Source organism: Fusarium phalaenopsidis (genome assembly GCF_050370095.1).
Source record: "Fusarium phalaenopsidis strain FUZ10S chromosome Unknown contig_32302, whole genome shotgun sequence".
Lineage (NCBI taxonomy): Eukaryota > Fungi > Ascomycota > Sordariomycetes > Hypocreales > Nectriaceae > Fusarium > Fusarium phalaenopsidis.
Window position 1 is genome coordinate 6,262,420 of NW_028145405.1, and position 23,088 is coordinate 6,285,507.

General features: G+C 50.8%; 8 protein-coding genes across 8 annotated transcripts; 5 read left to right on the top strand and 3 right to left on the bottom strand.

Moving 5' to 3' along the window:
• Nucleotides 1-4,036: 4,036 nt before the first annotated feature.
• Nucleotides 4,037-5,484, bottom strand: LRP88_09282 (uncharacterized protein; the record flags this gene model as incomplete). Its single annotated transcript, XM_083245770.1, has 4 exons — nucleotides 4,037-4,108; nucleotides 4,166-4,864; nucleotides 4,915-5,167; nucleotides 5,222-5,484. The coding sequence occupies 4 exons, from the start codon at nucleotides 5,482-5,484 to the stop codon at nucleotides 4,037-4,039; spliced, it is 1,287 nt and encodes a 428-aa protein (XP_083100264.1).
• A 356-nt stretch (nucleotides 5,485-5,840) lies between these two features.
• Nucleotides 5,841-7,236, bottom strand: LRP88_09283 (uncharacterized protein; the record flags this gene model as incomplete). The annotated part of the gene is made up of 2 exons (XM_083245771.1): nucleotides 5,841-7,110; nucleotides 7,166-7,236. 2 exons carry the CDS (start codon nucleotides 7,234-7,236, stop codon nucleotides 5,841-5,843), a joined length of 1,341 nt encoding a protein of 446 aa, XP_083100265.1.
• A 786-nt stretch (nucleotides 7,237-8,022) lies between these two features.
• On the top strand, nucleotides 8,023-9,679 carry LRP88_09284 (uncharacterized protein; the record flags this gene model as incomplete). Its single annotated transcript, XM_083245772.1, has 5 exons — nucleotides 8,023-8,271; nucleotides 8,339-8,516; nucleotides 8,575-9,205; nucleotides 9,259-9,584; nucleotides 9,654-9,679. The coding sequence occupies 5 exons, from the start codon at nucleotides 8,023-8,025 to the stop codon at nucleotides 9,677-9,679; spliced, it is 1,410 nt and encodes a 469-aa protein (XP_083100266.1).
• Nucleotides 9,680-9,934: 255 nt separating this feature from the next.
• Nucleotides 9,935-10,970, bottom strand: LRP88_09285 (uncharacterized protein; the record flags this gene model as incomplete). Its single annotated transcript, XM_083245773.1, has 2 exons — nucleotides 9,935-9,963; nucleotides 10,025-10,970. 2 exons carry the CDS (start codon nucleotides 10,968-10,970, stop codon nucleotides 9,935-9,937), a joined length of 975 nt encoding a protein of 324 aa, XP_083100267.1.
• A 1,911-nt stretch (nucleotides 10,971-12,881) lies between these two features.
• Nucleotides 12,882-14,752, top strand: LRP88_09286 (uncharacterized protein; the record flags this gene model as incomplete). The annotated part of the gene is made up of 5 exons (XM_083245774.1): nucleotides 12,882-12,966; nucleotides 13,015-13,951; nucleotides 14,003-14,121; nucleotides 14,179-14,534; nucleotides 14,588-14,752. 5 exons carry the CDS (start codon nucleotides 12,882-12,884, stop codon nucleotides 14,750-14,752), a joined length of 1,662 nt encoding a protein of 553 aa, XP_083100268.1.
• Nucleotides 14,753-15,515: 763 nt separating this feature from the next.
• On the top strand, nucleotides 15,516-16,856 carry LRP88_09287 (uncharacterized protein; the record flags this gene model as incomplete). The annotated part of the gene is made up of 1 exon (XM_083245775.1): nucleotides 15,516-16,856. The coding sequence occupies one exon, from the start codon at nucleotides 15,516-15,518 to the stop codon at nucleotides 16,854-16,856; it is 1,341 nt and encodes a 446-aa protein (XP_083100269.1).
• Nucleotides 16,857-17,427: 571 nt separating this feature from the next.
• Nucleotides 17,428-18,537, top strand: LRP88_09288 (uncharacterized protein; the record flags this gene model as incomplete). The annotated part of the gene is made up of 2 exons (XM_083245776.1): nucleotides 17,428-18,160; nucleotides 18,221-18,537. 2 exons carry the CDS (start codon nucleotides 17,428-17,430, stop codon nucleotides 18,535-18,537), a joined length of 1,050 nt encoding a protein of 349 aa, XP_083100270.1.
• Nucleotides 18,538-21,446: 2,909 nt separating this feature from the next.
• Nucleotides 21,447-22,871, top strand: LRP88_09289 (epoxide hydrolase family protein; the record flags this gene model as incomplete). The annotated part of the gene is made up of 3 exons (XM_083245777.1): nucleotides 21,447-22,496; nucleotides 22,557-22,640; nucleotides 22,704-22,871. The coding sequence occupies 3 exons, from the start codon at nucleotides 21,447-21,449 to the stop codon at nucleotides 22,869-22,871; spliced, it is 1,302 nt and encodes a 433-aa protein (XP_083100271.1).
• Nucleotides 22,872-23,088: the final 217 nt, after the last annotated feature.

Consider the following 23,088-nt stretch of genomic DNA (forward strand, 5'->3'; position numbering starts at 1 on the left):
TTATAATTAGTGCTATTACTAAGACCCTATTACGGTGCTTTATCTAATACTATGGCATCCCTAGGGGAATTATAATAGATAGAGGGACCTAATTTATAAGCCGAATATAAAAGAGGCTATATAAGCTGCTCTGTATCCAACGGAGGCTATTAACAGCTTGGCACCCCGAGACCGATGGAGCTATAGAGAGGGCTAATTAGGAGGTTAAGAGATATATCCGTATCTTCGCTACCTATGCATAGGATAACTAGGACGAACTCCTGCCTGCAGCAGCAGTGGCTATTAACAACCGTCTAGCAATATCTATAGGACTAAGTCCGTTCTTCCTCACGCATAGCTACAACCTGGAACCTATCGAGATCAATGAATGGCTCTAACCGGATGGGAAGTCACTAGTAGCTCGGGCTAAGTCTATTATCTAAAGACTAAAAGAAGCTACTAAATAGGCATAGGCCGCGATAGCCTCAGCGTAAGAGCGATAAGAGGAGAATATAAATACCTAATAGTAACTATCTAATTAGTTTAAACTAGGAGATAAGGTATAGCTATAACTCTATTATATATATTTAGACTAACCCTCTAGGAAGTTTAACTAGCTCTTAGCTAAGTATACTATCCTTAAGACTATTAGCTTATATGCTTACCGCCTTAATACCCCCCTAGGGATCTATAATATATTTTATATTTCCCTCTTATAGCTAGCTATAGATAACTTATTGCCTTCTTAGCGGTCTAATAATTATTAGCTGCCTGCTATATTAATAAATAATAGCGAGGAATATAAAGTTAAGGAGATCTTATAAGTCAAGAAGGTATATAAGTAATAAAAAGCCCTAGTAAAATAGATAGGCTATATAAAGCCAACGTGGGAACCACTTGATTAAATGGTTAATATAGCAGCTTTAGCACGCTATAAGGCTTAGTATAGCAGGATAGGATCTAAACCTCCCCCTAGAAGAGGAGAGGAGGGGGGTATTATAACAGGCTAAGCCCGTAGGGGTCTCGGCTTACACTCTCAACTAAGACCCACATAAGCTCAACAGCTAAAAGGGGCTCTTTTCGCTTCTCCTTTTTTACTTTCTTTTCCTTTCTTCCTTAGCTTTAGGATACTCGATAGAGTCGTTCAGCTAGTTGTCAATATACTCAGCTGGACCGTTACACTCGCTAACCGCGACGCGCTACCTATCGGTAAGCGCTAGGCCTTTAACTTTATTAAGTAATATAAAGAGCTTAAGATATATTTTTTTTATAGATATAACTATTAAAGAGCTAAATATAAAGATCTAATTATTATTTATAATTAATTTAGGCTTATAGAGAATATAATCGCGAAATATAATATTACCCTTACTAATATCTATAACTTTAATAAGACTAGCTTTATAATAGGCGTTATTATAAGCGGAATAGTTATTATAGGTAGAGAAAGACGTAGAAGATTGAAATTAGTCTAGCCTAGAAACTAAGAATAGATTACTATAATTTAGGCGATTAATGCAAAAGGTTAAATAATCCCGCTATTTATTATAAGTGCGGGCTAGTATTATCTCGCGAACTAGTACTAAGAAAGTAACCTCCCGGGCGATTAGGCTATTGCGATGACCTAAAATGGCTAGACCGATAACGAGATTGGTCTTGAGTGGCTGAAGCACTTCGACCGGTGTACAGCTAGCCGATCAATTAGCCCCTATTGTCTTTTAATCCTCGATGGGTATGAAAGTCACCACTCGGCCGATTTTGAGATATATTACGAGGAAAATAAGATCATCACGCTCTATATGCCGCCTTATTTATCTTATCTGCTTTAGCCTCTTAATATTGGGTGCTTTTCTGTGCTTAAGTAGGCATATGGTTAAGAAATTAAGCATCTAATCTAATGCTTAATAATATACGTTTTAAAGACTAAGTTCTTTCTAGCCTTCTACGCCGCATTTTAGGCCACTATGACGGAAAAGAATATTAAGTTAGCCTTTAGAGGGGCTAGGCTTATTCCTCTTGATCTGGAAATTGTGGTCTCGAAGCTTAATATGTAGCTGCGGACTCTAACGCCTGCCGAGGAGGTAGCTAGCCCTTTGACCCCTTGGGTCTTAAAGACGCTAAAGACTATGCTTAAGGCCTAATCTTAGTCCGAATATCTCGATAAATAAATTAGGCGGCATCAAAGTAGCTCCCCAGAGTTAATTCTAGGAGCTCTTAAGTCTCTTGCTAAGGGAATAAAGGCAATAATGCATAAGAATGCCTTATTGAGGGCTAAGAACTAAGACTTTTGATAGGTAAATGAGATACTAAGCCGGCGCCGGAGGGCAAGAAGAACCCGACTGCGGAAAGGAGGGGTAATGATAGTAGAGGAAGGAAGGCAAGTAATTAATTAGATGAATGTCGATGGGTAGGTAGAGGGCGAATCGTCGAGAAGTAGTGGCCTAGGAAGGTTAGCGCAAGCGAAGGAAAGGCGTTGTGGAATATGCGGTAGGACCGGGCATAATATAAGAACATGTCAGATAGTTGTTGCGATATCTGGGGAATAATATAGCGAATAGTTTTAATTGAGTTTATTGCTTGTTGTGCTTTTATCGTGGCTTCTTTTTTAAAGGTGAAGATTTTTGATCTGTATGCTTGTCTGATCCGCATGCTTATTATGCACGTTATTTTATTTACGATTCCAACACCAACCATCCCACAATAAGGCTTAGCTAGCCCAATTTGCCCCAGGTTACAGACTCTAGCCAAACAATCGTAGCGGCTGGATCAGACCATCCGGTCTAATCCTCTTGAACACCTTTGTCGGAGGATTCTTTGATGTAACGAGGCACGGCCCTTGTCCCCGTTTCCACTCTTGTTAGGCTTTTTGCTTCTTCTTCCTGCAATATCGCCACCATTGCCACCGGTTCACTCCCATATCTTCTTTCTCTTCCCAGATTAACGAAATACCTGGGTCGACGCTTTCTCAGTTCCCCTAAAGATGCCTACCACTACCTTGGAGAGATCCTCGGAAGTATAGACCCACAGGTTAGGTGCAAAGTCGAAAGCAGGCTGAAGAATCATCTTCGACGCTTATCAGCTCCAGTCAACAAGTGCAATGGGCTGAAGACCGACAAAGGGTAGAAGAAAGATGCAGAGAGGAGGGCTAACAGCAAAGACCTCAAGGGGGACACTCACCTACTCACTGCCAAAGAAGTCTTCAAAATTATAAGGGTATGTCTCGAAACAGTCAACATGGTGGCGGCTGGAAGGACGATTGCAATCTCGACGCCGGGGATTTAAGCCTAGCGGCCTCTTCTGGCTATCTAACATTAGACTACGACATGGATCAGCACACCTCGAAGAGGTACAAAGACTAGCAAGTGAGAAAGACCTTTCAACCAGGCATGATACCAATAGTGGTGCAGATCTAAGATTTGATCGAGTCTAAACTAGAGAGTCTCCGGGAGAAATTCTCATCCGAGGTGAACGATGTTCGCGCCAGAAACCTGGTCACCAAAATGCGATACGTCAGCTTCACGTACAGGCACGGGGTGCAACTCATCAGCTCATTTTAGGTCCTGGAAGACGAGATTGATGAGTGTCCTTATTGTACGAAGAGCCACGACCACGCACGAGGTACAGGATATGGGCCATGCTGAATCTAAGCTGTATTAAGGAATTTTCCGGGGAGCTGGAAACAAGGCACCAGAGTTTCGTAAATACAGAAGCGCTGGAAATGCCAAAAGTGGTCAAAGACTGAGGATGGACTGCCACAGATGCAGTAGAACAGAGCTAATATCTTCCAAGAACCCAACGACATTCAACTAGGCATATCTAGCTCTGCCTAATCGACGAACTAGTTATATTCTAAGTTTTCAATGACGTACTCGTCATACACATGATCAAAGAACACATGAAGAGACACACAGAAACATCAAAATCCAATGCTGTAAAACACCGTAAGAACTAGTTATATGGCAGCCGTCTGTCGCTTTTTCCCCTGACATAATCCTTGCTTTCTCAAACATGACGCCACTCCTCCCCACGTCAAACCGCATGTTCCACGAGCACCGTGTTATAAGCGAGCTGCTGTCGTGCCTGAGGACCGGTCCATCGCCACAATGGCTGCTTGTAGAGCCTCGTTGGCCTGTCATCTCATTAGCTCCGGCTCATCAACATAGAAAATTTCCATAGAAGCTCTTACCTCGTAATAGTACATCCAGTTATGCTTGGGGGCCCACAGGCTGCTGATGCGGGACTCAATCTCGGCGTCCGGCTCTAGCGTGGCCTTGATGTCGCCAAGCTCGCGCTCTGAGCGGGCGAAGCCATCCAGAACGGCATACAGCTCGGCGTAGTGGCGAGATCTCACGCGGTCAAATAATGCGAGCGCCGGGCTTAGGCCCCGGCCGGACCCATGGGCCCATTCGATGGCGCCCGCGAGGACCACAGCGTCCTCCAGCGCGAATCCTGCGCCGGCACCAAAGGCGCCTGAGAGAGGGTGCGAGGCGTCCCCGATCAGCGCGACGTTGTTCTGAGAGACAACCGTCTCCAGTTTGGGCCCGGCAAAGAAGTCAAACTGCTGCACGAACGTGACGTGGCCGAGCAGTTGCTGCACAGGCTGCACGAACTCGGTGAAGCTGTCAACGAAATGGCGCACGCTGGCCTCCTTACCCCACGACGAGCGACCCTCGAAGTCGGCCTCGCTAATCTTCGTGGTGATCTCAAAGTCGTTACTGCCTAGCGGACAGGTGTACACCCACTTGCCGTCAGGGCCATGCCAGAAGGTCACGGCATTGGGGACTCCGTTAATCGCCAGGGCATCAGACTTGCGAATCACGGTGCGGTACGATGTCGCCCCGGTGTATGCTATGCCATGGGATGGGAACGCAAATTGACGTACGACCTGGGAAACCCGTCAGCCATCTATTGCCTCGGTGCCGTTGCTTGACGTACCGAGCGAATGCCATCGGCGCCGACCAGGAGATGGACCTGGTCCCTTGAGCCGTCGGCGAACGTCAGCTCGATCTTCCCGGACGGGAGACTCTCAATGGTAGTGAGCTTTTTCCCGACATGGATTATGCCAGGAGGGACCTCTTTCAGGAGAGCCTGCTGCAGGACCGATCGCTGGGCGCGGCAAGGCTCCTGGTGCGGCGCAATATCGGCGGGCGAGAAGGCCTGGTCCACGAGCTGCCCCGTTCGGCCGTTCCTTTGGCTATTAGTTGGATGTATTCCTGCCAGGGACGAAGAGGTAAGCAAGTACCTGTGCTGGACGACATGACCATCACGGGGCCGGAACACGTCGTTGGCGGTGATATGTCTTGACGCTCCGAGCCTCTCCAGCATCCGCCATGTGTTGCGCTGGATGGACAACCCGTTGCCGATCTCGCTGATCTCGGGCTTCTTTTCGTAAAGAACCACGTCTACAAAGGGGTGCTTGCTCAGTGCGATGGCAGCGCCGAGGCCTGCTGGGCCGCCGCCGACGATGGCCACTCGCAGAGGCTTGGCTATAGAAGAGTCGGCCATGGTGTTTTTAGGGGTCAGGGACTACTGGATGCCGATATCTGTGTCTTGATTGAGCCCGCCGTTTTATTCTTCAATAAATGGCTACCGGAGAAGATGGCGATTTCATACGAGTACCCATCCGATCACGGTGGAGCAGTGCCATGTCCTTATCGCCTGTCACCCACCGTGATGATGCCATCGCCAACCCTTGCGACAACTATCATCACGCAAGAAGACACGCTGCACTTGCAGGGTCTAGCAGCCTTGTAAAGGATCGCCAAGGCCCCGGGAATAGGCGGGACATGTTCGCTTTATCGTGTTGACGACTTTTCGGTGAATTATGACACAATCGCTAATTGACTTCTCTCTTCCCCTCTCTATTGGTGCCCGTTGGGCTCGAATGCTAGCTCCATGATAACTTTTTGCGCCTCCAGCTCGACGTCGTGCTCGCTTAACCATAGGTTGAGCGGATTTCTTTCCAGGTACCTGCGGGCCCATTCCTCCCCGTCGGCCTCGCCCACGTACCAGGCGTTCCTGGCGTCCAGCCCCATCTGTTGCTCGACACGGGCGAGGAACGGCTGCCGGATCTTCTCGTAGAGATCGAGAGCCTTGTGGACATTGTACTGGTATGAGCCCCCGGGGGCTAGTCGGGACGCCTCGAGCGCGCGTGCGAGGGCCCAGCCGTCGCCAAAGCCCATTGCTGCGCCTGCGCCGTACGCGCCGGCGGTCGGATGCGCTGCGTCTCCTGCGAAGGCCACACAGCCCTCCCTGCTGAGATGCTCCAGCCAGGGGCCCGAGTCGAGCGGGTATGCCTGGATGTCCTCGAGCACGGCCAGAACCTCAACGACGATAGGGTCCCATGCCGCGTAGCTCTGCCGAAGCTCGTCCAAGCCCTCCCTCCCGATGGAGCGTTCCCACATCAAGCCAGCCGCGCGCTTCGGTTCCTCAGCCTGGATGATAACCACACCATACATGCCCAATCCCAACTCGGAGAGGAACACCATCTGGCCCCTGTTATTGGTCCACAGCGATGAGTCGTCGTGCAGGCGGGTCCTGATCGCGGCAAGCCTTGCCGTGGGGAAGATGGCGCGATACGCCACCGCACCTTTGTAACCGACTTGGTGATCCGGGAAGAATTGTCTTCGTATCCCCGAGTAAATTCCATCCGCAGCCACCACGAGGTCGAAAGTCTCCGTGGGCTGGCTTCGTTCACGTGTTGCCTGGTCCTCCTCGAATGTAAGGGCGGCCCTGGCTGACTCGACACGCACGCCAGTCACTTTGCGGCCGTAGTGGATGATGCCATCGGGGACATGCTTCAGGATCAACTTGAGAAGAGGCTCCCGATGCGTCTTGGCTTGGATGTGCTCATCCTTCAGGTCCTCCGAGGAGTACCGCCTGATGATGGCCTCGCCCGTCTTCCAGTGCCTCGTCACGTAGACGCCTCGGTCTGGGGGCCGGTACGCGATGGCGCTGACCTCAGATGCAGGGATCAGCTTCGTCAATACCTTGAGGCCAGTCACCGACAGACTAATCCAAGCACCGGCTGCGTGGGGCTTTGACGCTTTTTCAAAGGTGAACACCTTGACGCCTGGCAGCCTCGAGAGCGCGGCCGTGGTGAATGAGCCGACCAGGCCTGCGCCGATCACCCTGGTCTTGTCAGCTTCCACACCCAAGGCCGGTGTCTGGGGTGCAGGAGACGTACGCGATACGGAGCGAAATCTCCTGCGACGGATCGCTCTCGAGACCAGGGGAGTTGGACGCAGCTGTGGGCATCTTGGCTGTTGTTCTTGCCTGTCTTGTTTGGTGTATTTTTGATCGAAACGTGCTGGACAGTCCACCACAAGGTATACAGCTTTTGTACTGGCTCGTCTGACCTCTATGCGTGTGTCTTGCAACGAGCTCTGCGTTGCTGGATATCGTTGTCGAGTGGAGACCATGGTAGATCAATTTTCCCCACAAGTCGAGTCATTACAAGGGATACCACGGGTTATCTATGAGTCGCAGATTGCGTGACAGACTAACATTCCCACCCTCCCGGTTCTCGCCTAGATGGCGATTAAGTTGAATGAGGGGACTGTCGTCTGTTGGCCCTCGACCCTGGACCCCTTTGGATAGCAAGACGGGTCTAACCCCAGAATATCCGGGGGGGCAGTACCGCGTATAATATCGCCATAGAGGCTTAAATCGCGAGCTAAGTTGAAGAAGCCCCCGAGTACTCAAGGCACGGCATGGTATCGTAATACCACCGGCGCCGTATTGCTTGTATACAGGTCCTGGATAAGGTTGGGCACAGTACGGACCTCTTACATAAAATGCCCGTTGCACATTACAGCCGCAACCATAGTATCCATATGGGGCATGGTCAGGTCAACCACAGAGGTCAAAGACAGCATTGTATCATCTCGACTCCTCATTGTTGAGCCAAGTATATAAGAATGTCGGCAGAATCTCTCGGTCTGGGATCGACGCTCAAGTCTGTCTTTTCAATCCCCCTCTCCTCCAGTGCCCAGCTCGAGTTCACTGTCCATCACCTTGCCTTGAATAGTTCGCCCGCTCGCCATGTCTCTCGACGTTGAGACGCACCCGGTCACTTGGTACCGCTCGAGCATCTTCGCCGCCTTCATCGTCGCAGCCACGGCCTTTACGCTGCCTGGCGTCTTTGGCGCTCTCAATGGCATGGGTGCGGGAGGTGGTGCAAAGCCGGAAATCTCCAACGCAGCCAACGCCATCGTCTTCGGTGTCCTCGCCGTCGGCTCTATTTTCGTCGGTGCCATCTGCAACACCATTACACCAAAGTGGACTTTAGTCGTGAGTCCCCCCAGATAGCCGCCTAGATTAATACGAACACAATGACCTGACGTGTTATTCTGGCAAGGCCGGTACGCTTGGATATGTTCCATATGCGGCTGGATTCTATGTTGTCGACAGGTACGAGAAGGACTGGCTACTCCTCGTCGGCTCTGTCACCTGCGGACTGTCAGCTTGCTTCCTCTGGGTTGCGAGTGGCGCCATCCTGCTCGGATACCCCGAAGAGAACCGCAAGGGCATTGCCAGTAAGTGATCCCTGTTTGCCGCATCCTGTGCCAGCACCATGCTCACCACAGCATCTAGTCTCCATCAAGTTTGCCCTCCAGAACCTCGGTGCCTCCATCGGTGGCATCATCTCCTTTGCCCTCAATATCCGCCGCGCGTACCGGGGCTCCATCAGTAACGCTACATACGTCGTTCTCATCGTCATCATGTGTCTTGGGCTCCCCTTCGCCCTCTTTCTGCCCAAGGCATCACGTGTTGAGCGCACTGATGGGCGAAAGGTCACCATACGAAAGTCGCCCTCTTTCCTGAAGGAGTTCCATCTCCTCGCCAAGCTCATCAGGATCCCCACCGTGCTGGCCATTGTACCACTCATGCTGTACGCGCAGTGGTTCCTCAGCTACCAGTGGCAGTTCAACTTTGCCTACTTTACTGTGAGGCACCGCGCCCTCAACTCGATGCTATTCTACATCACGGGCCTGATTGCTGCTCTCCTATTTGGATGGCTTCTTGACTGGGAGCGCTTCACTCGGAAAACCAGGGCGAGAATCGGTTTCATCATCCTGCTTGTCACCACAGGTTCGTCGTGGATCCTCGGACAGGCGGTTCAGGTGCACTTCTCCAAGACGATGCCCACTCTCGACTGGGCCGAGGGTGGCAGCGCCGGGCTGGGAACTTTCACCTTCCTTTTGTGGGGGGCTGTTGATCCTCTGTACGTCTAGACAGGCCCCCCTTCAAGACAATTGCATGCTAATCACAGCGTAGGGTCATGACTTACATGTACTGGCTGGCGGGAAGTCTCACGAACAACGTGAATGAAGCAACCTTTCTCACGGCCCTCATAAACTCAGTTGGCTGTGTTGGCTCGACTATGGGCTTCGTTATCTCTACTATGAAGTTCAGCTACAACGGGTCATGCGCCATTAACTTGGCACTCTTCGTGCTATCCATGCCGTCGCTGAGCTGGGTGGCCTTCACTAAAGTCTCAGATACGTCGCATGGAGGTAGTCTTACCGGCCTGGCTGACGCAGACGCAGACGCTTATACGAGCGAAGTTAATATTGTTGACGCTAAAACCGTTGGGATTGTTAGTGAGAAAACACTGTGTTAGCATTGGGATATGATGCTATGATGTGTTGACAATGTGTTCTTTATTATAGTTGAGGCCCGGCCCTTGATGGGTTAACTGAACCAGAAGATCGTTAGTGAGAAAAGGATTTCTATGGGATAAATAAGGACATCCCTTGTCAGAAGGGAGGGCTATGCTTGTGGATGACTTCAATCTACGTGTATATTTCCTTGTTATAATATCTCGGTCTTATCTATACAGATTTATTCTTATCCCTAAAGTAGTGCTTGTGCTATATGCTCCTTGAACAGTATACTTCTAGGCAGTGGTCTATATACCTTACCGTGGGTATCGGAATATTAGGTACTTCTACTACATCACCGTACAAGCAGCTGCCGATACTGCTACACACATTAGCATGCATAGCCTTGAGGTTCCGAAAGCACAGGTTGGAGCTCTTACCGATACCGATAACACCTGACGCTACCCCCGCGGCAACTCCATTCATTGTTCCGTTCCAGAGATTGCCTGTCTGGCCGTGGAACCTCTCGTACGCGCCCTGGCTCTTGAGAAGCCCCCTTTTCAATTCTTCGATCTCTTTCATGTCGCTGATCAGTCTATCCCTGTCTTCGCCTTCTCTAGTCTTGCTTCGTACTGGCCGGTGTGAGTTGAATAGTTGTTGACCTCGTGCCCCTGTTTGGTTTTTGTGTTGCCGTTCTGGTTGCTTCTGCTTTTCCTGTCTTTGCCCTTGTCGGCGGGTCTCTTGAGGCCCTTGAGCTTCGTCCTTCCACGTCTCCTCTCTCTGCTCGAGTAGAAACTTCTCTATGTCCTTTATCTTCTTCTCCTTCTCAGAAATCTGGGCGCAGAGACTCCTATCCGCATTTTCAACCCGCTGTCTCACAGCCCTCTCCTCCTGCTTGTGCAAGTCTCGCATCGACTTCTTAAGCGCTCGCCTGCTGTGGTCGACCACCTTGAATCTCTTGTCAATGTCCGATCTCTGCTCCTGCAGCTGGGAAGCATATGCCGCGTTGACCCCAGCCAGCCGGCTCTTGATGCTCGCCTCGAGTTCTATCAGTTCTTTTTTGCACGCTGTCCGTGCCTTTTCGAGATCCTCGGCGACCGCGTTGCCCGCGGCTGTCTCGCCCAGCGATTTCTTCTCGTCGACCATCTCCCGTTGCAGCCGGAGAACTTCAGGCGCACGTCTCTCCAGCCGGGCCACGAGATGGCTGGTAACGTCCTGGGCAGAGGCTAGCCTCTTAGACAGGTTCCTGCACTCTGTTTGACCATGGCGAAACATAGTTGCGCCCTCAGCGACCAAGTCACCAAAGTACCGGTCGTTGGTCATCATGTCATTTTCCCGATCCTCAAGACTCTTTGCTTCCCCATGTGAAGTCTCATCGGGCCACATGGTGGTTGCGATGGCGAGGTTCTCGTAGGATGAGAATCCACACACGGCCTTGATCATCTTAATGTTTCGCAACGCTGACCCTGCCATTCGGTTATCTGAAATAGGATGTAAAAAAACGAGGCCATGTATGCGGACACCATTTACATACGAGGCACTGAGGTAAGTGGCCAAGATACGAAGGGTGTCGATATCGGGGCGATTGGTGTCATTAAAACCGGGAGTATCGACCAGGTAGACCCGTCGTCCATTCTGCGTGAATTGGAAGACATCTATGGAGCTGGTGCCTGGGTGACTGTTAGAAAACTCCAGTCGCTATCAACTCCAAGGATAATCTTGCATGAGTTTAATCCGTGGCCGATGGTGGCATCTTTGCCTGTGCATTGGGAGATGAAGGTGCTTTTGCCGGAGCCTGTTCTCCCCAGAACAAGGATGAAGATATCCCTCGGTTCAGGCTTGGTGAGACCTAGGAAAACCGAGAAACGTTGGAATTTGTCGGCCAGTGTTCCTGCGTCTACTTCTGTATCATCCATGGCTGATTGGAAGCTCTCTTGGCTGAGGCAGCACGGTGGAGGCGAATGTCGATGGAAAATGAGACCGGACCCCCCCGTGATGTCTCTATACGTAGCGATGGTTTCTGTGAGGGCAAGGGTCTGTCTGTGATGCGACGTAATGAATGGATTAGAGAAATGGGAAAGGCGGGCTCAATTGGAAGAACGACGGTAAAAACATGACACTACGCCAAAGACTACATGAAAACGAACGTGCAAGTTTTGAAGATGACAAAACCTCGAATATTAGGAAAGAAAGCCCAGAACTGTTCCAGGGAGTTCTTTTCTTCCTAATGAGAGGGGTTGTTCGCCAACGATCCGCCTAGTCATAAACACAGCCTTCAAGGCGTTCATTCAGGCGAACAGCGCGGGGTTTTTCAAGCCCAGGAGCAGGGAACTCTGTGGAGAAGTTTGTGGTGTCTTCCGGTTCATTGGGTAGATATCAACTGGAGGGTGGTCAGATGGATGCACCTGCAGGTAGTACAGTAGAAGCCCGACCATGAAAGCCTCCAGTGCTTGAAGCCCAACGAGAAACTATTGCATCTGAGGGATCTTACCAAGAGATGTTGGCACATTCTTTCAAGGAGTGCCGTTATTGCTCAAGTCTCCCTCGAATGGAATGGTCTGGTCAGCATCATTGATGGCCTTACGATGTACATGTACCCTTGATAACAGGTCCAATGTTCGCTGCATCCTTGTCTCCCTGCCTGGGTTGACTAACCAACTTGCAGAAATTCGGCCCAATCGAGCACCGTTTGGCTGCAGATGCTCGAATGCGTGGCATGATAGCATATGTCGACTCATTATGCCTTGCGGCCTGCGGCTGACCTTGTGACGTGTCGAGTGGGAATTGCACTTTCAAATGAGTCAAATTCGACGCCAGTTCCGGAGCCGAGCCTTTAATTCACAATCAAGGAACTATCAGACCGAGGCATTCTCTCAGTAGTTGCTCAATCAAGTCAACTCGTAGTCAGCGCCAAGATGATACCCAGTGAGCTGCATCGTTCCAATACTAGGAGATTCTCGCTGAGCCATGGCCAGGTATTACTTACTCTTCCTTCAACGCACCAGAATATAAAAGATTGCCGCCTCCCGAGTCTGCGGGCCCTTTGCGGACACCTGCCACATCTACCACCTATGAGCCACCAAGAGTCGAAATAGAAGAGTCGGATGACGATTCAGGAGGATCCGAATCTGATGCCAGTTTTTCGGATTCCGACTTGGAGGAACCTTCGAGTTCACCGCTACCAAAGTCAAAAGGCTTTCGCAATGGCCGGACTCCCAAGTGAGCGGCACTGAATTCCTCTGCACCGAGGGTTTTTGTAACTTTGGAGACAGACCGAGTGACGTCTTCATCGCTGTAATGGGCGTCACAGGGTCGGGCAAGAGCTCCTTCATCTCGATGTGCTCTGGGAAACGGGTCAAGATTGGCCATCGCCTCGAAGCTTGTGAGTCACTGGAAGAGAAGCAGCAGGCGAGGATCTGACAATAACCAGGCACAACAACCGTTGATGTCTATCCATGCAACTTCTTTGAAGACCGCACCGTTTATCTCATCGATACTCCCGGGTTTGACGACACGGACAAGAGTGATAATGAGGTCCTCAGAGAAATAGCTGCGTGGCTTGCGGACTCATACCAAAATAAAATCTTGCTTCATGGCATCATATACCTCCATCGCATTACCGATGTCCGGATGCAGGGTTCAGCCAAGAGGAATCTAGTCCTGTTCAGAGAGCTGTGCGGAGAAGACGCCCTCCAGAAGGTGATCCTTGCCACCACCATGTGGGACAAGGTCTCGGAGAAGAGAGGCTGGCGAAGAGAGGCCGAGTTGATGAACACGCAGGAGTTCTGGGGCTGGATGGTTGATAAAGGAAGCGCGGTTCACCGGCATTACAATACGCGAGAGTCGGCAAAGAAGATCATCGACCAGCTAGCCAACCACAACAAGAAGTTCGTCACAGATCTACAGAGACAGCTCGTCGACGAGGGCCGCACGCTAGATCAGACATCGGCCGGCAAGGAGCTGCAGAGCGAGCTGCTGAAGGAGAGGGAGCGATGGGCCGAGCAGCTCCGGTTGGTGCAGGAGGAAATGGAGGCGGCCATGGAGAAGAACGACAAGGAGGTGGAGAAGATCATGCGCGAGGAGCGCGACAGGTACACGCGCATGATCCAGCAGGCGGAGAACAAGACGGCCGCCCTCCGTGTAACTATGGAGAGCCTCATTGCCCGGCGCGACGAGAGGGTCGCCCGCATGGAAAAGACGCTGCGGGAGCAGCAGGTGAAACATGCTGCGCACGGCAATCTGCCCAAGAGAGCAGCCGGTGGCCGAGCCGTGCATGGAAAAGCCAAGGAACTGAAAGAGTTCCCACCAGTTTCAGTCTCGTGGTTTGGAAGCGAGTTTAGTTTGACAAGCGGCAGAAGTTCCAACAGGTAAGTCATATTGATGACAGAGCCAAGCAAGTACTGACAGGTCTGGGCAAGCAATGTTCCTGTTCCCGATCGACGCGCACCTCCAGGAACCAAGGCAAGCGCCACGATAGTCGGGGAACGATTAGACGACAAAACCTCGTGGGTTGCGCGCTACTCAGACGAGTCCTGGGGTAAGCTCGAAACAAGCAACCTATGGTAACTGAAAGGTAGCTGAACTGGCATGACAGGACGAAGCAAATTTTTTGAGCGGTGCTATCCTCACTTGGACGGCAAGTTCAGGGGCAACGGGGACGAACACCTCACAATTTGTGCCCTCGGTGCCGATGAGCAATATTATGCTCGGTGGACAGACGGCTCTTGGAGCTGCTACGCGTACGACACGACCGTCACCGTGCTCAAGGAGGTGGTCAAGAAGTCCAAGAAGAAGGCCGACTGTGACATCCAGGCCGTCGCACTGGGGTATGGGACCAGTTACCTCATCTCGTACGGGTCCAACAGGAAGCTGAGGTACAGGTGCGATCTGAAGAACTACTACCCACAGCTCCAGCAGTTTCTAGAAGCCGAGAAGCCGCTGAACATACTTGTAAGCTTCCCCAGACGGTGGTGCCGTGGGCACAGCATCTTACGTTCCATCAGGCCGTTGCGCTCAACCCGCGCAGTAAAACCGACTACATCCTCGTATTTTCGAAACGCGATGGGGGGGCGGCGATCTCATGGACTTGCTCAAACAAGGCCGTCGATAAAGAGATATGGGCGTGGGCCAACAAAACAGCAGAGCTCAGAGGGGGCGCCGCCAGCTAAGGCAGGGGAGGAGAATAAAGGATGGATGGGTCACGGATTTCTATTTCATGCTTAAGGATGCTGCTTTCTTTAGGAAGAATGTATATATAAAGAAATTGATCATCCCCAGCAAGTCAGTTGCTAGTGGTCTCTCTCAGCTTACCGCTCAAAGCGGCACGACTGGAATTCGGTCTCTTTTCTCCAAGAACAGGCGCTAGTATACGGTCGTCTAGCTCAGTTATCCCATCAAGGGTCGGGCTTCAACTGTATCAAAAAAACACAAGGGCGAGTATACAAATACTCCGCTCACTAGCTAAGAAGTAAACCAAATTTGTTAGGACTACAAAGTTCAGCAATCGAAAAGGAGATTGGGATCCGGGAAAAAGTACATTGAGCCACTCCTACTTTAGGCGGCTCTTGGTAGCTCCCTTGCCGACTAAAAGCTCTTGACAGGGCCAAATCATCAGTTCAAACGTCGCTCTGAAGCAGATTTCATCAAGTTGGTACGGAGTGTGTGTGATCAACCCCAAGTGGGTAATTAGCGTGTCACTCGCTTAATCCTTGTTCTCGGCAGCAGATGCTCGTTCTCTGACCAGCCAGAGCTCGCGAAACAGGGCAATAATCATGTAATTTTAAATTGGTCCTTCGCTTAGAGGAAGAGCCAGTACCCTCTGCAACACAATTAATACAGCTCATAAATTGACCATGTCTCACCTTTGCATTGCCTCTTCCTCTTCATGTCGCCATTCATCCCCTCGTTGCTGCTAGCAACATTCTACCATCTATGTTCGGCTACATCCGCTACTCTTGGCGATGGCTCAAGAGGAAGCTCATGCTGTGCATGCTCCTTGTACTCATATGCTCGGCTTGCACCATCGTTCTTGGACTTGTCGAAGGTGTCTTCCTCGGTCAGTGGTTCCTACAGCGCTCTCATGACACTGCCAAGTTTCTCGTACAAGATACCGTATCAGCCAAGGCGTACAGCTGGTTCTCAGTCCCCGGCCGGACTAGTTTCCTCGACGCCATTATTCGACCATATTACATACAGCAACTGCGGAACCCGACCGATTGGGTTGAAAAGTTAGGGCTCAAGAGACCTACCAATTGGGAGACCAATCGGTTGGAGCAATTGGCCAGTCTCAGTGATCTTTACCGCAGACGACGTCGTCATTCATTCACACCAACATGGCACCACTGGATCTACGCTTCAGCTCAGTCCAAGCCTATGGAGGGAGATATCGACGAGTGGGACAAGGCCTTCAACGAGCTTCTTCAGTATCGAGACAAGCATGAGTTTTTCGGACGGGCCAACTTCCACTATATTACTTGCCCTAGGAACTTTCTTTGCAGTGCGTGGCGGATCACTGGCCCAGCGTTGCTTCATTTTACTACGGAGTTACCACCACAAGCGGAGCTGGCAGACAAGTCCGAGGCAAAGACAACAAAGGTGGGGATTATGCCGAACCATGATCCTGTTGTTGTTCGCTTGTTTGAGCTACCCTTGCGAGATCCGGTCCTCCCTGGCGTGTTTCCCAGTCGTTTCGAGCAGATGCGATCCGTCACCGGCAACTTGTCTTTCTGGACCTCTCAGGAGCCATATTCTGAAGCTCTACAGTTCTTTCGACAGACCAAGAAGTTGTACAGCAGCATGGCCAATTCGCATCCTCGAACATACGGCACACTTGTCAAGATTGAGAAGCATTATCTCGAACTGCTCGGCCTCAGCGAGTCACAGGCACTCGGGCGCATTCAGTTGATTTCGACTGGCGTCTCGGCACTCTCGACGATAGTCGCAGTGCGAGCATGGAAGCTAGTTCATACAATTTGGAGGGCGCTTCTCGGAGACAAGGCCAAAAATGGGTCTAAAGTGGTGGCCGATGACTCCCAGCTTGTGACAGAGCCTGCCAGCGTGGATCCTGTGGCTGGGATGTTGCAGGAATTCCTTGACGAGCTCACAGAGGAACAAGAGAAGAGTCTCATGGAGGACCCTACAGGCTCGCACATTTTGAGGAAGATCCGGACTGCCCTCGACGGAAAAAACATCAATAGCAAGGACGAGGTGCTGGACGGGATAATGAATGCACTGGGGAAGGACCCTGACGGAAAGACCAAGCATTCTAAGTAATGGGTGCCTCGTCTGTCATTGTCTTGCTGACAATTGCCGAGGAGTCCTCACCTCTTGGACTGTGTTCCAACGAGAGTAGCATGTGCAGTTATAGGTAAGGAGATATGAGTGTGAGTGATACACATTGCTGAATTTGTTGAATACCTATAGTGCAATGCGACACCTGGAGCTTACCATACCGGCAACGTATAGGTAGTTGACATTCCCTTTGCGTTCGCACATCAAAGGCGAAGCGACCAAGCACAGGGTTTGGCGCAGCCCAGCGCGTGCTCACCCCGCTCTCCTTGATCAAACTCACCTTCAAGCTAAGCCAACTTGAGCACTTCTCGTCTGACAGACAGGCTGAAATTAATAATATTCAAGAGACCGCCCTTTGTGACAAGGAAGCCACAAAAAGGGGCGGTTATAAGAACCAATTATCACCGACCAAAGCCCCTATAGTGGGACCTACCCCGCCAATCACATTGGATCCAATGGGAGGATTACCCGCGCCGTGCTCATCAGCTCTTCTGTCTCCTCACGTCCTCTTAATATTATTTCCTCCTCATCCTCACGCCCGCAGTCATTCAATATGAGCGAATCACCAACTGCCATTCCACAAGGTTCATGGGTCCTTGTTACTGGGGCCAATGGCTACTCCGGCAGCCATGTGGTTATGGAGCTCCTCAAACATGGCTTCAACGTGCGCGGTACAGTTCGGAACCTTGAGTATAGCCAATGGCTCCTCGACCACCCCTCTGTAAAGCCGTTCGTTGATCAAGGACGGGTAGAGCTGGTTCTCGCCGACACATCAAAGCCTGGCGATTTCGACGAAGCCGTGAAGGGTGTTGCGGCTGTGATCCATCTTGCAATCATCAGTGATATTTTGCCGGATCCCGATGCGACCATTCCCGCAACTGTTGAGGCTGCCTTGACGGTATGCCGTGCTGCTGCCAAGGCCCCTTCTGTCAAGCGGTTCGTCTTCTCATCGACATTTTGGGCGGCAGCCATGCCGGTACCTGGCGATTCGTCGACAATCACCAACTTGGAGACGTGGAATGAAGATATGGTAAAGGCAGCGAGGGCACCACCTCCGTATGAGTGGAGTCGTATGCTTCCCGTGTTTTTAGCTGCTAAAGTTGAAGCTGAGAAGGCAGTGTGGAAGTATGTGGAGGAGAATGAGCTGCCATGGGTAGTCAACTCAGTCAGTCCTTGCTGGATCATGGGTGACCCGTTGCATGAAAGGCATCTTTTACCTTTGCCAATGCAGCTCCTACAGCAGTTGTATCTTGGGAAAACAGATGCAATGCTAGACACCTCAGCTGGTGAGTTGGTCCGATACCTTGTTGTTGAAGCTACTAAACTGATCACGACAGTATCTACAGTATACTACACACACGTCTCTGACGTGGCTACCATTTACGTCGCGGCAGCCATCGACCCAGATGTCAAAGGTTCACGCATTCAGGCTCTGGCTGGATCCTTAAACTGGAACGATTGCTTGGCCATCATGCGCACTGCATATCCTACTGTCGAGTTCCCGGATGACTTTGTACCCGGTAACCCTACTTTGATCTATAAGATTGAACAAGATATTGCGCTTGGGCTGCTTCAGAAATGGGCCGGGCGGGATTGGATTAGTCCGGAAAGAAGCATCACTGAGATCATTGACTTTTGTAAACAACAAGGAAGTTTGGATTGATGAGGGACGAGGGCGAAGGGCCGTATACTGGAATGGCCCCCAGAGTTACGTGTAAGGTACCAGTATATCTGTTTTGTTTCTTATCAAGGCACCACTATTGCCTTTTATTGTGGGCTTTTATGACATTTTCTCTCAATAACACTCAATGCCCTTTGCCGAGGTAGTTGTCTTTTCTTCATCTTTGTGGTAATTCCATGGGGAACTTCTACAAGATATCCAGGATTTGTCACACATGCAAGTCTTGAGAACTTATTGTGATCTATAAAAGAACACACCACGAGCGTCGGTGGTTAATGGACAGAAACCACGTGTGTGACAAGGAAATAAGATGTGAAAGCATGATCGAGATTATCTCCATCATGCACCGCACGCAAGCCATAGTCGGTAGCTGGGTCACATACAAGCTTGTTCATTAACATATACGCACTCGGCGGCTATTAACGAGAAACCATAGAAACACGCCCGGGCTGGCAAGTAGCACAAATCACAACCCTACTTCGTCCTCCTCCCAGAATGATCTGGGCGCCGAAGTTTCACGAAACCTGTCAACTGCCAATGCAGCTCTGCTGCTTAGATCGGAGCATGCTGAAAACATCATTCTGAGTGATCCATCACCAAACTCGCCGAACCTCTGCTCTACCGTCTTGAGGGTGTTCTCTATCCTCTCAGCATCCCCCTCGATCTGGTCATGGAGGTCGTGCTTGGATATGGCCAAATTGTTTGCCGCTAGGATGATGATTGCGGCTTGGCAAGTGCAAATTGCGCTCCTTTCTCACATTAGTCCGTGGTCATGGACTGTAGCATTTGAAGTACCGGACTTACCATTGTAACGCAGAATCATGAACCTCAATGAGATCCAATAATGCCAGCAATGACCTTGCGGCTTCCACCAGGGTTGGCCAATATGGTGGTAGTAACGAAGGGCCTGCCTCCGAGTCATCTACATCATCTCGCTCAAGACCATCACTGAAGTCTGTCAAGCGTTGCACCCACATCATGTTGGGGGCATGAACCCGGTGAGCTGAGAAAAGACACTGATAATAGGCAATGTGAAGTAAGATGCAATGCCTTCGTGGGACAAGTTCCAGCAGAGCAGCTTTTCCAAATGTGAAGTGGTCAGGGATCTTGCTGTACCACTCTTCAAGCATTCGATGCAGACGATCAGTGGCCCCCCGCCTTCGGCCTGCAAAGAACCTCGAGGCTTGAACAGAGTGAACAAGTTCGTATACCTTGCCTTGCGTGTGAGCCAGTTGGATGCGAAGCTGAAGAAAGTTGGTGCGAAGCCCCTCGTTACCTGCGAATAGATATCCAGCCGTATCGTTGGAGTTTGTACATCCGTCGACATCAACATCAATGTCATGATCCTGTAACAGGTATGGCTCAGTAGTGTGTGCCGAGATATCCCGATCGATTATATAGGCAATCCAGAATAGGCGATCCCGCTCTGCTGAATTTCTAGAATCCATATCGTTCTTTCGATGAAGCCTGAGTCGATGAACTAGCTTCACAGCGGTAGCAGTCAAGACGCAGGTAGGGTGAGGGTGAGCAGTGCCCTGGAAAAGCAAGACCAAACCCAAGAGAACCTGCAATCCTTTCAGATCTTGATCACGATACACGAGACTTTCGATGGTGGACTGGGCGTTACTGAGGCAGGTGGAAGCCATACTATCCCTATTGCCTCTGGAAATGGTGTCTTCAGATACGGCATATCGCAGAGACAAGGCGATGACCACATTTATTGCGGACCACGATGCTTGGTCTCGTTGATTTGGGTGCTGGTACCAATCTTGGAGCAGTTCCATGAAGCTTTCTTGGCTAAATAAGGGCAACGCCTGGTTGAAACCTTTGAAGTAGTCCGAGATGAGTGGCTCGATTTCATGCCGAGGAGGAAGAGGGAAATCTTCAACCTCGTGCGAGTCAAAGGCTTGTAAAGCGTTGTTCTGGTCGGGGCTGACGGCAGCGATGATTGACGGCGAGGGAGAGTATTCATTCAATGAATCTGCCATACGCTGCCCACCGGTACCTGACTCTGGGGCTGAAGCAGTCCGCCATAGATGGGCTTCGATCGCTCGTAGACGGTCTTCGATGTTCATGAAACGGTCATCATTCGCAGCACTTTAAATATCAGCCATGCCGATTCAACCATTGAAGAGCTTTAATGAATTGGGATCTTACCTATCCTGGCTCCTAGATTTGGGCTGGGTCTTCCCCACAGGCAGACCTGGTGTCCATACACAGGCAACATTGTGCATAGAGCATCCAGAGCATTTAGGTTTCTTTGCATCGCATCGCATCTTTCTGCGACAGCAAAAGTCGCAGGCCTGACGTTGCTGTTAGAGCGCAATGAAGCTACCAGCCGCGGTGGGCGGGGAAGTTCACCTTTCTGCGCCCAAGGCTCCTCCGTTGTCTGGCGTTCTCCATGACAGCAGCGGGGATCCTGGCGTTCCGCTTAGGAAGACTCTGACCACGCTGTTGAGGGTGCTGATTAATGGAAGAATTGTCCGTAGGAATTGGCCAAAGCCTGCGGAGTAGGCATTGGGATTCATGTCTTCTTTAATAAGCGGCACGTAGTTTTGTTGCTGACGGAGTTCATCGGAGTCCGCGGACTTTGGACTGAGTAATGGAACAGCGGTGGGTAAGCCTTGGATCTTCATCCTTGCACGTTGTTGGTCCACACGTACGGACCAAATCTCCGGGTCAAGTCTTGTTAACATGGGAGGTTCTGATCGCATCACGGTTGAATAGTACTATTGACGGATGAGTTTCGTCCGATCGGAATCCGGTCGACAAGATGGCAGAGTTGGATACATTCCGAGCAAGTCATGCCGGTATAAATACTATGGGATTGCGGCCGTTTTGGAGAACCAGAATACAAACCATTTCTAGACAAGAGCAATTGGATCGACAAGATGATTGCACTCGGGCTCCAGGCACTTCTTGCTAGCCAGCTCGCAGCCCTTGTTGCTGCAAACCACGTCCCCTCCACGCATGGCTTGAACTTTGACGCCAAATTCGGCAACAAGCCTCAGCCATTCACCATCCATGTCGATCAGGCATTTATCGACGAAACGAAGGCGAAGGCTGAGAAGACGCGCCTAGTAGTCGACATGGACCAACCCGACTACATCGACGGAGTCCCTTCACATGTCGTCGGCAACTGGTCTCGATACTGGGCAAAAGAATACGATTGGAGAAAGGCGGAAAGGTCTCTCAACGAGAACTTTCAGCATTTCACAACGACAGTCAGGGCTGGGGAGAACTACACGCATCCCATCCCACTTCACTTCGTCCATCACAAATCTGACCGAACCGACGCGATTCCCCTCCTTTTCCTCCACGGCTGGCCAGGCACCTTTCATGAAGTGGCTGGCATCATCGATTTACTCACCAATCCCCCAAACGATACTCTTCCAGCATTTCATGTGGTGGCGCCAGACTTGCCAGGGTTCGGCTTTTCACCTGCGCCCAGTCACCCGGGATTGGGTTCCCGCGAGATGGGCCAAGCATTCAACGACTTGATGGCTCAGCTTGGATACACCAAGTATGTCGGTCAGGGAGGAGACTTTGGAAGTCATATCCTGAGGACTATGTCGCCCGACTTTCCTGAGTCATTGGTCTCGATCCTCTCCAACCTTTTCAACGTAACGCCAAACTCTACAGACCTGGAACGTTTTGCCAATAGCCAGACCACCCCAGAGGAGACGACCCTTATCAGCTTGTTGACGGACCCCAGCTTTTCTTGGACTGCAGCATACTGGGATATTGAGAAATCCGTCCCACTCCAGGTCGCCATCGGCCTTACTGACAGCCCTGTGGCTTGGCTTGCTTGGCAATACATGGGCATGCGAATGCTGACTCCAAGCTATGAGTGGGAAACAGAAGAACTGATCACATGGTCTATGTTGAACTATATCCAAGGACCCTATGGCGGATTTAGGCTTTACAAGGAAGCTGACCGCGTATGGACCCCAACCCGTCTGTCATTGTGCTTGAATTGCTAACCACATTCCACCCAATAGGAAGGCATACTAGAGGGTGTGTTCCCCTACGTTAAGCAGCCTGTTGGTGTTGTGAAGTATTATGGTGACGCAGGATACAACGTGGTGCGTGGTTTCATCGTCCCCTTGTGCTTGAAGTCTAACTGGCTAACATGAATCTCTCCCTAGCCCCTGGAGTGGGCGCAACGCCAAGGAAACATCACTTTCTTTCGCAAGAAGACAGCGGACACCCTTGGAGGGCATTTCCCTGCTTTCGTCAACCCTCGGGGCCTGGTTGAGGACTGCTGGGCCTTTTGGGGAGACAAAGAGGCTTCTGGAACGCACATTTTCAACTGATGCCAAACACTCACAAAGACCGCTCGAGATTCGAGGATGGTTGGTCCTTGGCATACTCCATGTAATCTCAATTATACATAGATTTCTTTCATTAGCTGCACCTCACTTTTCACTGCCTGTTGGTGAGAAAATGGGCCCAGTCGATTGTGGCTTTTTTTAGCTGCCAAAATACTTTTTCCAAAAGCTTAAATCAGCCAAGCCTTCTTCTGAATGACAG